The 16061-nt window shown below is 43.2% G+C and overlaps 2 protein-coding genes and 1 non-coding gene across 4 annotated transcripts in view; 2 read left to right on the top strand and 1 right to left on the bottom strand.

Moving 5' to 3' along the window:
* Positions 1-2135: 2135 nt before the first annotated feature.
* LOC149312806 (RNase MRP) lies at positions 2136-2452 on the top strand. The gene has a single exon (XR_016281544.1).
* Positions 2453-3296: 844 nt separating this feature from the next.
* Positions 3297-8434, top strand: ING2 (inhibitor of growth family member 2). 2 transcript variants are annotated; one of them, XM_089525415.1, is made up of 2 exons: positions 3297-3782; positions 6382-8434. In XM_089525415.1, exons 1-2 carry the CDS (start codon positions 3461-3463, stop codon positions 7050-7052), a joined length of 993 nt encoding a protein of 330 aa, XP_089381541.1. In that variant the 5' UTR covers positions 3297-3460; the 3' UTR covers positions 7053-8434. The 2 variants fall into 2 exon arrangements, with proteins under 2 accessions (XP_089381541.1, XP_089381542.1); XM_089525416.1 differs by having other exon boundaries at positions 3668-3782; positions 6385-8434.
* Positions 8435-10493: 2059 nt separating this feature from the next.
* Positions 10494-16061, bottom strand: part of LOC149312804 (uncharacterized) — a 59607-nt gene continuing 54039 nt past the window's right edge. Inside the window, exons 30-31 of the mRNA XM_089525414.1 lie at positions 14421-14542; positions 10494-12447 (exon numbers count right to left, since the gene is read on the bottom strand). Coding sequence (XP_089381540.1) covers positions 12209-12447; positions 14421-14542 — 361 coding nt within the window. The 3' untranslated portion in view covers positions 10494-12208. The remainder of the gene's footprint in view (positions 12448-14420; positions 14543-16061) is intronic.

Here is a 16061-nt window from a genome sequence, read left to right as displayed (position 1 = left end):
TGACTAGGACGCTTGGAGACCAGAGTTCAAATCACTGCTCTGCGACAACAGCCTCCCCCTGAACAAATTATGCCAAGAAAATGGCAGGCCCCATTGAAGGCATGCAACAATAAAGCAGAACAACTAGAGACAGAGAATTAAAGGAAACCAGGTTCTTTGTAGAAAACATAGGCGGGTTACAAACCGCCAAAAAATACGTATGGAATACGTATTAGGGTTAGGAAGGGGCGGTGCTTCCGCACCCCCCTAACCCTAGTACGTATTCCATACGTACAACATATGTTTACGTATCGGACGCCATGCGTCTGCAAGTGTCACGGCGTCTATGACGTCACGAGTCCGCCCCGGCGCCTCGCAACGTCATAGAGGCGCCGCTTAAAGAAGCTCCACTTTTTCGGTCCGTGTGGGAGCCGCGCGGTGTGGCTGCTGCGGCTCCCGCACGGAGCAAACGGCGGCGGCAGACCGCCTCAAAGCGGCGGTTTATAACCCGCCATTGTTTTTGGAGTTCTGTGTGTATGTCTATGGTGATCTCTCAATCACCAGACTTGGCTCTGAGTCCACACTGTCCAACTATAGCGCTACGATTCCACCTTAACTGCCATGGCGACATCCAGTGGAATTCTAGAGTTTGTCGTTTTGAAGCACTAAAGCTCTCTTAAGAATTCTAAATACTCCTCCCTAAACTGCAAGTCCCAGGATTTCATAGGATGGGACTGCAATTAAAATGGTTTCATAGTTGTGTAGTGGTTTGAGTGTTGGACTGTGACTGGGGTTCGAATCCTGGCTCAGCCATGGAAACCACCTGGGTGATTTTGGGTGAGTCACGCTCTCTCAGCCTCATGGGTTTGGCCATGGCAAACCCATTCTGAAGAAAGGTGCCAAGCACATCCCTTGGTAGGTTCATTTTAGGGTCGCCAAAAGTCAGAAATATCTTGAAGGCACACACTAGCAAACAGGTCATCCAGTGTGTGTGGAAACTAGTTTTTTGGTCAGTGGAGATGCTGGACAAGGGGGGATTCTGGGAGCTGTGTCTATGTGCCTTCAAGTCCTCTGTCAGCTTATGGCAACCCCATGAATTTGACAGGGCTTTCTTAGGCAAGGAATACTCAGAAGTGGCTTTTGCCAGTTCATTCTTCACAGAAATATAGCCCACGGCATCTGTAGTCTCCCAAAATGAACATTCCCCAGTGTTGCATGCAGTAAACACCATCTATGTCTTCCTCTGCAAAGTTCATACCAGCACCTGAGTTCCAATTCTGCTCTTATTTTGAACGCCAGACTCTACTATTTGCCCTCTTGAGGAGATTGTTTGTTGCCGTTGTGCGCCTTCAAGTCATTCCCAACATATGGCGGCCACCCTAAGAACTATCATGGGGTTTTCTTGGCCAGATTCTTCAGAGAGTTGCCATTGCCTTCCTCTGAGGCTGAGAGAGTGTGACTCGCCCAGGGGCACCCAGTGGGTTTCGTGGCCAGACTGGAAAGTGAATCCTTACCTCCATAGTCGTAGGCCAAGGTTTCACAAACAGGGAAAAGGTGCCACGACAAACTACAGTTCCCAGAATTCCATAGCCTTGGTGCCTCTGGTGCCACAACAAACAAATCCCAGTTCGTCACCCCTTTTAACTGCCATCATGGCTCAAGGCTATGGAATCCTGGGAACTGTAGCTCTGTGGACCATTCAGCCTCCTTTTGTCAAAAGAGCTCTGGTGCCACAAGAAACTACAATTCCCAGAATCGCATAGCACTGAGCCATGGATGTTTAAGGGGGGTCAAACTATTTCTGCAGCCTTTTGCTGCCCCAAAGCCCTTCCTATTTACAAGCAAGGCAAAAACTCTTCCTTCCCCAGACCATTGAAAACCAACCCAAGGGGAGGGCTGATTGCTTCTTTCCCATTGGTCAGCTTCGGGAGAAATTTGCATATTACAAGTAACGGTGTTTAGGGCCTCAAAAAACGATCCTGTGATAAAGAATTACAAGAATACCCACACGGTACACATTTTGGAGGTGAGAGGTTTGGACCCTCAGTGAAAGATGGACGATTTATGGCCTTTTTCTCTTTGCTCACTGTAACCTGGAAGGTAATGCTGGTTACAGGGTATATATACTGACGTGAGCAGGAAAGGCCGTAAGTGGCGGGCGTCCCGAAGACCTGCTCTCTAGGCTACGCGCGGAGGACGCTGTTCCTCAGGGCCTTGGCCCCGCCTAGGGGAAAGTCCCCGGACCTTTGGCAGAGAGTGCCGCGCGCTCCCCGGCGCGCAAGACCCCCTCCCGCCGCCTCACTCCTTCCGCCAAGAAGCCCCCAGGGCCGAGCGGGTGAGCGCGGGAGGGGCCACTCGTCGCCCACGCCCCATAGTCACGCAGGTAGTGCGCATGCGCGTCTCCTCCTCCTCCTCCCGAGGAGGCGGTGACGTCGCTGAGCACCAACAGAACGGGGCTCATTCTCGGGACGCCCGGCCCTTTTTTGTTCAAAATGGCTGACGCTCCTAGAGTCACGGGTCCAAAACGCACTGCAGAAATAATCCACTTTGAGACACAGTGCTAGGGAATTCTGGGAAGTGTCGTTTTCTCAGACATTTAGCCTTCTCTGTCACAGGGCTCTGGTGCCACAACGAATTACACTTCCCAGCACTGAGCCGGGGCAGTTAAAACGGTTAAACGTCTCAAAAAAATACAATTCCCAGAATCCCCTAAACGTCGCACAGGAACCACAGCTCCCAGAATCCCCTAAATGTCTCATGAAACTACAGCTCCGAGAATCCCCTAAACGTTACACGAAACTACAACTCCCAGAATTCCCTAGAATTCTGGTGCTGCTTTAACTGCCCTGATTCAGTGTTAGGGAATCCTGGGAATTGTAGTGACACTACAGCTCTGTGACAGAGAAGGCTAAATGTCTCTCAGAACTATAGTTCCCAGGATTGAGACTGCCACTGAGACAGGGCAGTTAAAACTACAAGCTCAAACTGGGAGCCACGCCGGCTCTTAGGAGGACACAGTGCTCATTTATCTCACAAGGTTGCTAAAGAGATTAAAACTACAAACTCAAACTACAATTCCCATGATGCCACGGGAAGGGGAAAAGAATCCATCTGAGGCAGAGAGGTGGGGAGAGGAGCCTTGGAGGGAAAACCCCGCCCCTCCCTCCCCCGTTTGTCTTCTGACGTCTTTCAATTCAGGGCCAATGGCGTCGGCCGCGCGGGGAAGGCGGGAGAATGCGAACCGGCCGCGCCTTATAAGGACATGGCCTCGCGCATGCGTGCTCGAGAAAAGAAAGAAAAAAGAAGAAGAGGGGGCGCGCGCGCACGGAAGAGGAAAGAGGCGGGGAGTTCTAAGTGGAAGAGGAGGCGGAGGAGGAGAAAGGAGTCTCTTCTTCCTCTTCCTCGGATTGAGGCGTCCTCGCGGGGACCCCTATCCCCCTCCCCTCCCCTCCCCCTGCGAGGGGCGTCTCGCGCGCGCGTCATGATGCTGGGGTCGCCGGGGCAACAGCCGGGAGGGGCGGGGCCTGGGCTGGTGGCGGCGGCGGTCGTGGTCTCCCCGGCGGCGGCGGCGGCGGCGCTGCTGCTGGGAAACGCTGCTGGGGCCTCCGCGGGGGGAGCGGTGGCGGCGGGCTGCGGAGGGGCGGCCGGGTTCCCCTGCGGAGGAGGCGGCGGAGGAGGAGGGGGGGTGTCTGAGCGGTTCCTGGCCCGCTACGTGCAGGACTACCTGGAGTGCGTGGAGTCCCTGCCGCTGGACATGCAGAGGCTGGCCTCGCTCCTCAGGGAGGTCGACACGCGCTGCAGGGGTGAGGCTCAGAGGGCTGGGAGGGGGTGGGTATGTCTGTGTGTGCGGGGTTTATGTGGCGGGGTTGTGGTTGTGAGGGGGTTGGATGTGTGTATTCGGGGGTTGTGGTTGTGGGGGGGTTGTATATAGGAGGTGGTGTGGCGTGGGGTTGGGGTTGTGAGGGAATTGTGTATGTGTGTATTTGAGGGGTGGGTGTGGGGGTTGTGTATGGGATGCTGTGGTGGGTGGAGGCTTGTATGGGGAAATGGTGTTGGGTGTGTGTGTATATATGAGGGGAGTTGTGTATGTGGGGGTTGGGACGGGAGGGCAAGGGTGGCTGGGGGTTGTATATGTGTATGTGGAGGGGTTGTGTTTGTGGAATTGAGTGTGTGGTTTTGTGTTGTGGGGGTGATACTTCCAAAAAACACCCTTTTCTTCCTTGAAAGTGGAGAGATAGTGAACTTTGACCCCCCTCCCATCTGCCTCCCACTTTTGCTGGTGAGCCTGATTTGGGCTGCATCTACACTGCAGAAATAACACACCACTTTAACTGCTGTGGCTTGGGGCTGTGGGATTCTGAGAATTGTAGTTTTGTGGGACATTTTGCCTTCTCTGCCAGAGAGCTCTGGTGTCACAGCAAACTACAATTCCCAGAATTTCATAACATTGAGCCATGGCAGTTAAAGTGGTGTCAAACCTTATTATTTCAGCAGTGTGGATGCAACCTTTGGGGGAAGGGGAAGAAGGGTCAGCTTTGGTTTTCCCTCAAGCCCATCCCCACACACACACCCCTTTCCCCACATATTGAATCAAGGAACTACAGCCCAGAGAAGGGTTCCCAGTAGCGTGCACTGGCCAAAAAAGTTCCCAAATGTTAAGATCTCCCTACTCACACCCTTCTTTACAGACCACAACAAGGTAATATGGTGCCTTGTGGCTGCGGTTGTGTGCCTTCAAGTCATTTCCGACTTAGGGTGACCCTATCATGAGGATTTTGACAACATTTGTTCACAAGAGGTTTGCATTGCCTTCCCCTGAGGCTGAGAGAGTATGACTTGCCCAAGGTGGGTTTCATGGCCAAACAAGAAATCGAAGCCTGATCTCAAGAGTCATAGGAGTCACCAAGGTATCTGGGTCCTTTTTTAATATATATATATATATATATATATAGAGTCGATGTCTCCTTAAAATATTAAAGTTGATTTTGTTTATCAGATGGCATACAAACAGTCACTTGAACTTGTGTCTTTGTGTGTGTCATTCAGCTCTCAAGCAGGGTTGACAGGCTTCAGCTGGACAGGTAGGCACAAACCAGGATCCCGTTTATCTCCTGTCAGCATATTGTGCCCTTAGTGAGCAGACTACCTCTTTCATATTAATGGCTAGGAACACTACCTTAACAGCATATTTGCAGGTATTGTTTTAGTAGCAGTGTATACAACATGAGTGGGCTGGGGAGAGGTTAACTCTGGGCTGATACAGCATACAAAAATGCAATGTAGTGTACATGATATTCAGGCGAGGATGAGGTTTCTCCTCCCAATAAATAAAGTTAATAGTAGCTTTCCTTTGAATGCATAATTTACAGTGTTCATATTGAGAATTAAAGACAGCTTGCCTTTTCATATTTCATATAGAATGAGTGGCGTAGTGGTTTAAGTGTTGGACTACAACTCTGGAGACGAGGTTCGATTTCCTGCTTGGTCATGAAACCCACTCTGTCAGCCTCAGAGAAAGTCAAACTACCTCTGAACAAATCTTGCCAAGAAACCCCCATGGTAGGGTCGCCGTGTCAGAAATGACTTGAAGGCACACATTACACACAAGGAGAGGGGAGAAAGGACAGAAGGACCATCTCTTTTTTGTTTCCCCTCTACAACGTCATCTTTTGTTACTGTTGTTGAACATTTTTCCCAGTGAGAGTTTGTGCACTCAGACAAGTATGGGCAGTAGAAACTGCAGATCATTTCCCTGGGAAGGAAAAGCTTTGATTCCTTTTAGAATTCAAAAAATTACTCAGGACACTTGGAATTTCCTTACAGTCCAAGCTAGAAAGAATTAAATTACACCAAAATCAGTAAAATTTACCCTGAGGAAATGTGCTGAGCCCCACTCCCAGCCTGAAAGATTCCTGCTACTGGCACCATAGCCCCATAGGTTTTGGGAGGCCTAGAGATATTTGTTTTACTTTGGCAGAGATCCTGCACACCTAACCTCTGCAGACATTGGGGGGGGGGACTGTATTAAGACAAGGCATACCTTTGGTTGCTGAACATTTTTTCTCCTTTGCCATCTAAAGCACCCTCACCCAAATCCCAGAGCAAGTCACACAATTATGCCTGCTGGTATCATTTCCTTTTTGCTTCATCCTTTCCTTCCTTTGTTAAATGCTCCTAGGTTTTACCCTCAACTTATCCACAAGTCATATCAGAATGCATAATTTTGGCCCCAAACCCTGCCCTCAATTTATACATGAGTCAACTCATACATGAATATATACAGTATATGCTGTATTAAATAGGATGCATTGTGTACTGTTAAAAATGTCTGTCAACTTGCCAGCAATGTTTTTAGAAGTTCTAGTTTGTGATACAGTTGTATTGACTATTTCTTCTTGACAGAAGCATTAAAAGAAATTGATGAAGTATATGAAAAGTACAAGAGTGAAGATGATCCTGCTCAGAAAAAGCGTTTGCAACAGCATCTTCAGAGAGCCCTTATCAACAACCAAGAGCTTGGGGATGAGAAGATCCAAATTGTTACTCAAATGCTTGAGTTAGTGGAGAACAGAGCCCGGCAAATAGAGTCCCACTCCCAGTGTTTCCAAGAGTTGTCAGATACTGAAAAACCCATTGAAAAGTCAAAAGTAGATCCATGCCAGCCAGAAAGATCTTCACGAAGGCCCCGTAGACAGCGTACAAGTGAAAGCCGTGATATTTGCCATATAGCAAATGGAATGGATGAGTATGATGACCAACCACCTAAAGAAAAGAGGTCTAAATCTGCTAAGAAAAAGAAACGCTCTAAAGCTAAACAAGAAAGGGAGGCTTCACCAGTAGACTTCGCAGTAGACCCTAATGAGCCAACTTACTGTCTTTGTGACCAAGTGTCTTATGGAGAAATGATAGGGTGTGACAGTGAACTGTGTCCCATTGAGTGGTTTCATTTTTCATGTGTTGGACTCACTTACAAACCAAAGGGGAAATGGTATTGCCCCAAGTGCAGAGGAGACAATGAGAAGACTATGGAAAAATGTACAGACAAATCCAAAAAAGATAGACGATCGAGGTAGTCAATGTTCTAAATGCACTGAGAGCTGTGTCATTTTTATTAAAAAAAACTGTTTAATAAGCAACTAGTATTTTAGAATAATGCATAAAACTATGCAATAATTTTTAAAGTCTACAGAACTAAATGGAGTATTAATAGCTGTTGGTATTTTGTGTGCTTTGAATATTCTGCACTAAATAACCAAATTCTTCAAGCAGGGTCACATAGTAGCAGCACAGGCGGAATTAAAGATTCTTGGTCCCTCAGCCTTTTTAATTGTAGAATTATGGCAATACCTGATGAGAAAGAACTGAAGGGATAATCATGTTAAGACTAGTGTGTCAGCATCTATTTAAATTGTAACTTTAGTCTATTATGGCTTGTTCTGTTAGTTCTATGATTATATTAGTTGTCAGGCTGCTATAAATAACATTTTGAATTGGGGCCTACAGTCTGACTACATTTTAAGTCTTACAAGGTGAAAAGCCAGACTTCTTTTTCCCTTTAATGTGATCACTATATGTGTTAATTTATTTTATGTTCCTTATGGTGAATCTAGGGTCTGTTTTGGAAAAACATTTTAAACAGTGAAATACTGATGGCTAGAAGAGGTTCATTCAGCATTATAAAGGCAGTCCTGAACTGAGGCTGCTCATTTTTCCCATTTTACTGCTTGGCTTCCTAATTCCTGTTGTGCTATGTTGCTGTTGACGCCTTAGATGGTAGCAGGAATACATAATAATGTTCAAAGAGGTTCAGAAATGCATATGTAGTATACTAACTGTCAGTCTGTGGATGGTTATAGATGTTTACTGGGATTAGCATGTTAACAGGTCTTCCTGCTTTCCAGGCTCTTAAAGCTGAGCAAAGTGCAGTAATAGTTTTTAAAAAAAATCACAACCGCTCCCTTTTATAAGAGGTAACAATAGATGTAGGTTTATTAAATGAAGTGTTCTTCTCTAATAGAATCACTTTTTTAAAAAAAAATCTTACACATAAGGAACCAGAACATAATAATTGAAGTTGTTTCAATATCATGCATTATTTATTGATGTAGTACTTCATGCCAGGTTTGATGATAAAAAGCTTTTGGGCTGGTTGACTAACATAGTGCTACACTATTTTTCAAATAATAAGCAGCCCTCTCCAAGAGGTAAGAGGGTTCCCTTTGCATTTAATTGATATTTAATATGCATGTGAGGCAATAGCAATGTAAACGAGAGAGATAAATGACCCAAGAACAAATTCTAGTATTGAATTTTTGCTTCTACAACAAAAGTAATGACAGTGTCACATTTTTTTATTTAATGTTGGAAAGGTTCTGATTACAAAAAGGCTTTTGATGACAAACTGGCCCAGATACTTTGCTTTAAATGAATAAAGGCATTTAGCAAGAATGAGAAACAGTATATGTGAGAATCAATATACTACCCTGCTTAACTGGGAATGGCTGTTGTAACACATCTGGATCACCAACTGAAGTATTACAACTCTGCTCTGTAAAGGTATAAGGTGCCTGTTTTATGCATGTATTTTTATTTTTCATGTCTATTTGCTCCTTTCCCCTGTGTTTTAAACCAAATCATGCAATGGTCAAGAAAATTAAGTTCCAAACTATTAACTTGAGCCAGGGAAAGAGGGCATGTGATGTACAGTAACTTGATTCCAGTTAATTGAATCAGACTTGGAAGAGTCACTGGCCTAGTACATGCTTAAGACCATTCTCCACATTGTTCATAAGACTTGTATAAATTCAGTACTGTTTGCAAGCGCAGTAATTCTGCAACAAGGTAAAGGTGTGCATTTAGTATCTGCCCAGATCCTGAAATCAGAATATCCTGACAAGTGGCTGCAGTTCCTGCATCTTCAATGCTACCAATTAAAACCTGACTCTCAGTCCTACCATAGTAAAATGTTTCCCATTTTTAAGAGACTGTCATTGCTGTGAAGTTCTGTTTTGATTTTAAAATAACTGCTTGCTGTGATTTGACAATCTCCCTGTTCATTCTAAATTTTATAAACCTAGGCACATGCAGATGAGAAATGTGCCACTAGAGTGTAGAGTGTAACAGTTACTGGGGTCTAATCTTTCGCATGCACTGGCTTATGAATAAAAACCATTTTGGTTGTAAAAAAAAAAATAGAACAGAATGTTTGTTATATTGGCCTTTTAAAAAATAATGTCTTCCTTGGCTTACATCCAAAGAGTCTCTGTATATTACAGAAGATGCTGTGCATTTGCAAGAAGGCAGTCCAATTTTTTCCTCTCATATTATAATCTGTTTTGTTATGGAAAATTCCATTCCAGGCCATACCTTTACATGTATTTAGGTTGAGCTGTGATGACTGAAAAGCCCTAGCAGATGCATAAATCATTCAACTCCTACCCCTCCTCTTTTCTCTCCTTTGTTTGGCAACTATCTTGAACAATAGCCAATCCCACCCACCACCAGTATGATAAAATACTGAGAAATAGTTAATATGGCTATTGACATCCTGACTTTCTTGGCTGTCTCTGTATGATTTGCTCAGACGTGTTCAGATTCTATTTTGTGATGATGATAACTAGGAGTCCTGCAACTAACATGATCCACTGTAAGACTTGAGTGAAAGCAACAAGCAGTAGTGGGGAGAAAGCAAGCAGCAAGTGTAATTTAGGTCAGTGATTCTCAAACTTTGTTTCTTTGGTCTTTTTGGACTTCAGCTCCCAGAAGTCCAGCCAACTTGGCCAGTGATCAAAGATTGTGGAAGCTAAAGTCATCTGGAGGACCACAGGTTGAGAATCATAGATTCAGATAATTCAATGTGTTTTATACTATGGTATACAAAGTTTGTTACATAAACTTCTTTTAAAGTTATCTGTAAATACACTTTAAGGGCCAAAGCAGACAGGGAGGAAGAAGTGGCTATAAGCTACTCCAGCCCAATCACCTCGGGGCTGCAGCGAACACATGCCACGGCCCCAAATAGGAGTGGAAAAGATCTCCTTTTGGCGCTGGATTTGGACTGCCTTAGGTGGCCCAAGGCAGCTTCCGGGCGCTCCAGGGGCATCCGTCGTGTAAATGCCACTCCCTCAGAGCAGTAACTAGTTCATTTATGAAAGGAATAGGTTGTAGCAAGTCAGTCACACTATAGTTAGAGCGATTGGAGTGATAGCGTTACTGGTGAGGTATTGTTAACTGCCCTTGAGTCGGCCCCAATTCTTGGGGATTCTGTGGACGAGGCATCTCCAAGTCCTCCATCCTCCACTGCTCTCTTTAGGTCCTGCAAATTCAGGCCCATTACCTCCCTGATTGAGTCTATCCATCTGGTGTACAGTTGCTCTCTTTTTGCTGTCCTATACCTTCCCATTATTGTCTTTTCAAGTTAATTATGCCTTCTTGTGATGTGACCGAAGTACAACATCTTCAGTTTATCATCTTGGCTTTCAGGGAGATTTCAGGCTTGATCTGATCAAGGACCCATTGGTTTTTCTTTTTGGCTATGGTATTCTCAGCACTCTTCTCCAGCACAACATCTCAAGTGAGTTTATTTTCCAGCACCACATCTCAAGTGAGTTTTATTTTCTGTTAGCTTTCTTCACTGTACATGGTGATGGGGAATAGTGGCTTAGATGATTCTAACTTTAGTGTTCAGTTATATATCTTTGCACTTTAAGATACTGTCTAGTTCTTTTCCATTCATAGCAGCCTTCTGATTTCTTCACTGCAGTCTCTGTTCTGCTCAGGTTTTGATCCAAAGTACAGGAAATCTTTTAACTATTTCAATTTCTTATCTAGATTGAATGTATTTAGATCTTGCATGGTTATTTTTGTTTGCTTTATGTTCAGCATTAAACCTGCTTTTGTTCTTTCTTCCTTAGTAATTGTTCCAAGTCTATGATGCTTTCTACTAATATTATGAGGTCATAAGCATATCTTAGGCGGGTTACAGACTGCTGAAATGCGGCGGTCTCCCACCACCGCCGGTTGCAGCGTCCAGGAGCCGCAGCGGCCAAACCGTGTGGGTCCCGGACGCTCCAAGGAAGGAGCGCAGAAATCGCGCTCCTTCCTGGGCCCCGGAAAAGACGTTGTGAGGTGCTAGTTGCGCACTCGCGGCGTCACTTCTGGGGTGCCATGTGCGGACGCAGAGCGTCCGTTATGTCAAAATGGCGGTGGCCGTGTGGAACGCCCGCCACCATTTGTTACGGACTCTGTCCGTAACAGGGTAAGGGGCGTCTGGAAGAGACGCCCCTATTTCAAAATGGGACGTCCTAAGGACGTCCCTTATGGTGGTCTGTAACCCGCCTTAGATTGTTGATGCTCCTTCCTCCTATCTTTGCCTCCTTCAGAGTCTAAGCCTGCTCTTTGTACGATATTTTCTGCATATAAGTTGAACAAATATGGTATACTTCATTCCTGCCTGACCCTTTTGCCAGTTGGCAACCATTTTGTTTCTCCATATTCTGTTCTATCTGTAGCCTCTTGTCCTAAGTACAGATGTATCATCAGGACTATCAAACTTAGTGGCACTTCCATGTCTTTAAGAGCATTTCTTAGCTTTTCATCATCATTTATGCAGTCCAAGGCATAAAGATGTATCAAGATATACAACTGAGCACTACAGTTAGAATTGTCCAAGCCATGGCATTAACCATCACCATGTATACATGTGAGAGATGGACAGTAAAGGCAGTGGACAGTACAGCCATCAGTTCATGTGAGACATGGTGCTGGGAGAAGAGTGCTGAGGATACCCTGGACAGCCAAAAAGACAAAACAAATGGGTCTTAGAACAAATTAAGCCTGAATTGTCCCTGGAAGCCAAGATGACAAAACTGAGACTATCATACTTTGGTCACATCATGAGAAGGCACGAATCATGAGAAAAGATAATCTAATGTATTATTATAACACATTATAAAATAAATTATATTATAAAATATAATTTTATATTATTATTATAAAAGATAATAAAAAGTAGTATATATAGAGAGAGACTGCATGCCAGATGGCTGTAAGTTGGGAATGACCTGAAGGCACACAATAACTATTGTAGGATTGTCGCTACAAACTATTTTTAGTGGCTTTTCCCCATCCAAATGTGTTATGTGTTATTTTTTTATAAATCAAAATCAACGTATGTAATACATTTTCATTTGTTTATGCTTGGTTTCTCATTTTGCTAAAAATGTGGTTTTTAAGCAACTTCATACTCTTCTTCACTGCTTGATGATTCTTCTCCAAATAAATCTGTTCCTGTCAAAAGTGTAGCAGTGTTGAGGCTCAGCATTTTCAAGGTGATAAGAGTAGGGCTGTCACTCATGCCTAAAAGAATTGCTTTTCTATCAAAGGCAACTGTCATGCAGGAGATTTTGCTGTCTGGTGTAAAGATGGATATAACTTTGCCACTTTCCAAGTCCCATAGACTGACCTCGCCTAATGGAGAAAAACGTACATAATATTCCATTGTAAACTTTTCTTCTTACTTGAATTACTTACTCTACTTACTAACAATGGTTAAATTCATAGGCACAAAATAGAAAGCAATATTTCTGTATGGATTTGAACTTAATGCAAATGCAACACAAACAAATGGTGTAGATATCGAGAACAGGTTTGATGGGTTTTTAAAAATATTACTCAGTCACAACAGTTATATGACTAGGATGAAAGAACTTAAAATTAATACAATAACTCACCCAATTATTGTTTTTAAAATATATCTAGATAAAACATCATCTTAATTCAAAAAAGAAGAAAAAACACCTAATTTATAGTTGAGAGATTGATAATTTGAATTCTGTTTTTCCCCTTTCTTGCTTTGCTCTAACTAAAGTTTGTTAAGGTCCAAGTCATGCAAAATATAAGTAGAACTAATCTATCAATTGTCCCTAAAGCATGGTCTGAAGTGAACTGGCAATCCATGATAGTAAATTAATTCCTGGTAGTTTTAGTAATAGCTATGGCTTGTGTGATATGAGTGTCATGACAAACTCTGATTAGAATAAACCAGGACTATTAATAATGAGAGAGTCTACAAGCGTGCTATGCATTCCCAACCTTCAAGCCATAGTCTGAAGACTGGATTTTTAAAAAAATAAATAAATCTTTTAACTGAATTAAAATAGGAAGGAGTGAGCAACTTAGATCCCAACTTGTTTCCCAGCAACTTTCCATCTAGCCACCTGGTCTCTCAGTCCATGACTACTTGCATTTCAGCTGTTCTCTCCTGTGGTTGAGAGATCAATGTGTGCCATAGGGAGTGAGCAACTGAAATGGAAAAGTAGAAGGCCTTGTCAAAATATTAGTTCTAATGGTTTTGAAAAGCTCATTGTATGTTCCAAGAATCAGTAGACCCAGTATTTCAGACCCAGCTGGTATTTCAGTTGTTTTTTATTTAAAGTATGCCCCCTGTTTATCCCTGTTTAAGTTTTTTAAAAATACTTGCCATATGGCTACAGGATTACCCTTTTTCAATTAGCTTACATTAGGTGATGCTGATTAATGGGACAGTGATGCAGGTTAATTGAACATTAGTTCAATTACATGTTAATTAGATGATACAGACTAGATGAATATTAGTTGATTATTGTGATAATATATCAAATTTAAATTGTCCTCTCAACTGAAGTATTGAAAAAATTAATGGAAATAAGATTATTAATTCTATGGAACAGTGGAGCTTTTTTTAAAAAATGAAGATAATGGGTCTTCTTTCAGAATTTCCTGTAGTCTGAATTATGTTTCTCAAGTCTCTGTTACAATAGCCTAAGTCAGTTTTTGGAGTGGTATGCACCCATTGGTAGGGAGATGGAAGAGGCTGTCTCCATCACTAGAGAAAGCTAACCTGCTGGTACTTGAGCAGCAGAGATGTTGGCAGGAGAGCTTTCTCTCTTGACAGAGATGATTTCCTACATATATTCTCTCCTCTTGTTGCTGCAGTACCCATAGCTTTAACAATTACTTTGCGCTATGATGCGTCCATCAGATATGGCAGCATAGTTATGCCAGCCACAGGATTGCAGCCTATGTTTTCCGTATCCTTGCCCCATTCGTCTACCTAAGCTAGCTCCAAGACAGCATAATTCTGTGGTATCACTACTAATGAGGCAAACATCTATTTAATGAATTTACTGAAGAAGCCCAGGATTATAGCCAGACACAGGGTGAGACCTGGGTCCAATTTAGAGATTGTTATACCCTTCCAAATCTTCCAGAAACAGTTTAAGTTATAATATACTGATTATCATAACAATTAGTATGATGAATCCCTCTCCCTCCCTCCTTCCCTCCCTCTCTTTCTCTCTCTCTTATTGTAATAAAAATAATGGCTGAAGGTACTGAAGGTGCATATTTTCAAGCCCCCCTTTTCCAAACAATCCACATCAGAACATAAATTCTTAGCAAACCTGCAAGGAGGACAGCCTTTGAGTCATCTAATATGTGCAGTTTGCTGTTCACACTCAGATGAAGACCTTCATAACCTTTAATTAACTTGTGTCTGTGCTTAAATGGATCCCAAAGCTTTATCCTAGGAATTATGAAAAGCAAATATCATCAGCTGTATTTTTAAAATTCATCCTTCATTCTAACACTTAAAACTGGATCACTCTTTCAGGTCCTCTTTGTTTCAAAGTGTTTCTTTGCAGCATTTCATGTTGTAACAAAATAATGCCCAGCATAGACATAGTAATTATTCAGGAAATGGCACAAAAATCAACAAGGAGTAACTGTCTCATCATACAGATCAGTTTACTTAACAATACAAGGTCATATCAAGTGAAGAAACTTGGGTCACAATTGCCCTGAAGCTTATCAAGACTAATCCTGAACAGCTCTGCAACTGAATGATAGATGACTGTCAAATCCTTCTTGAGCATGTAAATTAAAAACATTTCCAACATGGTGGGGAGTAATTGTGAGGGGCTGGGTGGGTGGGGCATTTACATTTACTATAATAATGGAGTCTGGGGATTGCACCTTTTCATTGTTACCTCCTGTGTCTCTAAGGCCATCCCCAAAACCCAAGACACAGAGTTTTGGCTCTTAAATAGCCTATGACCTCCCCCCCACTTTTGCAACCTTTGGGGTTTTTGTTGTTGTGTGCCTTCAAGTCATCTGACTTGTGGCAACCCTAAGTAACCTATCATGGAGTTTTCTTGGCAAGTTTCTTCTGAGGGGGTTTGCCATTCCTATCCTCTGAGGCTGAGAGAGTGCGACTTGCCCAAGATCACCCAGTGGGTTTACATGGCCAAGCTGGGATTTGAGCCCTGATCATTAGAGGCCTTGTCAAATACTCAAAACTACTACATCATGCTGACTCTCAACCTTTGGGGTGCTAGTGACCATTTTACTACATTAGGCATTTTTGGCTGCCACTTTCACCTTTTAAAAACATGTATAGGCCTTTTAAATGGAATCATGAAATGACTGGGCTTCCTTCCAGTTGCTTGCTGTTCTGAAATAAGGTCTGTATCTGCCAAATGAAAGCTAGGGCCTGTTACAGACAGCCAAAATAAAGCTGCTTCGAGTCACAGTGGAGGTATGGTGTTTCAAAGATGCATGCGTCCTAAGAGTCCAGAGGTCGCACCAAAGCCACACTCCAGCACTAAGGACTGGAGCATGGTTTTGGTGTGGCTTCTGAACTCTTAAGGACGCATGCATCATTGAAACACCATACCTCCACTGTGACTTGAAGCAGCTTTATTTTGGCTGTCTGTAACAGGCCTAAGAGTCTAAGATAGTGGGATGGGTGGAAACACCTAAACGTACTATGGCAAAATGATCAGCAGCATGAACAGATTTTAAAGAGCTTTCAAGGCATATTCCTAATGTATGCAACAAAGGGTATACTAAAGATCTGAAGCGTAATTCATATTCTAATGCAATTGCTTAATTTCACATATACCCTTTGTAATTACTTTGATGACAGAGAGTTGTAATCTGTATAAAACAAAGAAAACAATACAGCATCTGCCACATCCCCTCCTGTAAAATTCTGTAAATGAGGCAGAGGCCTTACAGTTTAAAAAAAAAAACCTCTAGAAGCA

This window comes from Sceloporus occidentalis, unplaced genomic scaffold (assembly GCF_023333645.1).
Source record: "Sceloporus occidentalis isolate IW3139 unplaced genomic scaffold, rSceOcc1.0.p SCAF_5, whole genome shotgun sequence".
Classification (NCBI taxonomy): domain Eukaryota; kingdom Metazoa; phylum Chordata; class Lepidosauria; order Squamata; family Phrynosomatidae; genus Sceloporus; species Sceloporus occidentalis.
Note: the sequence above shows the minus strand (reverse complement) of the source record. Positions and strands in the feature narration are given on the sequence as shown.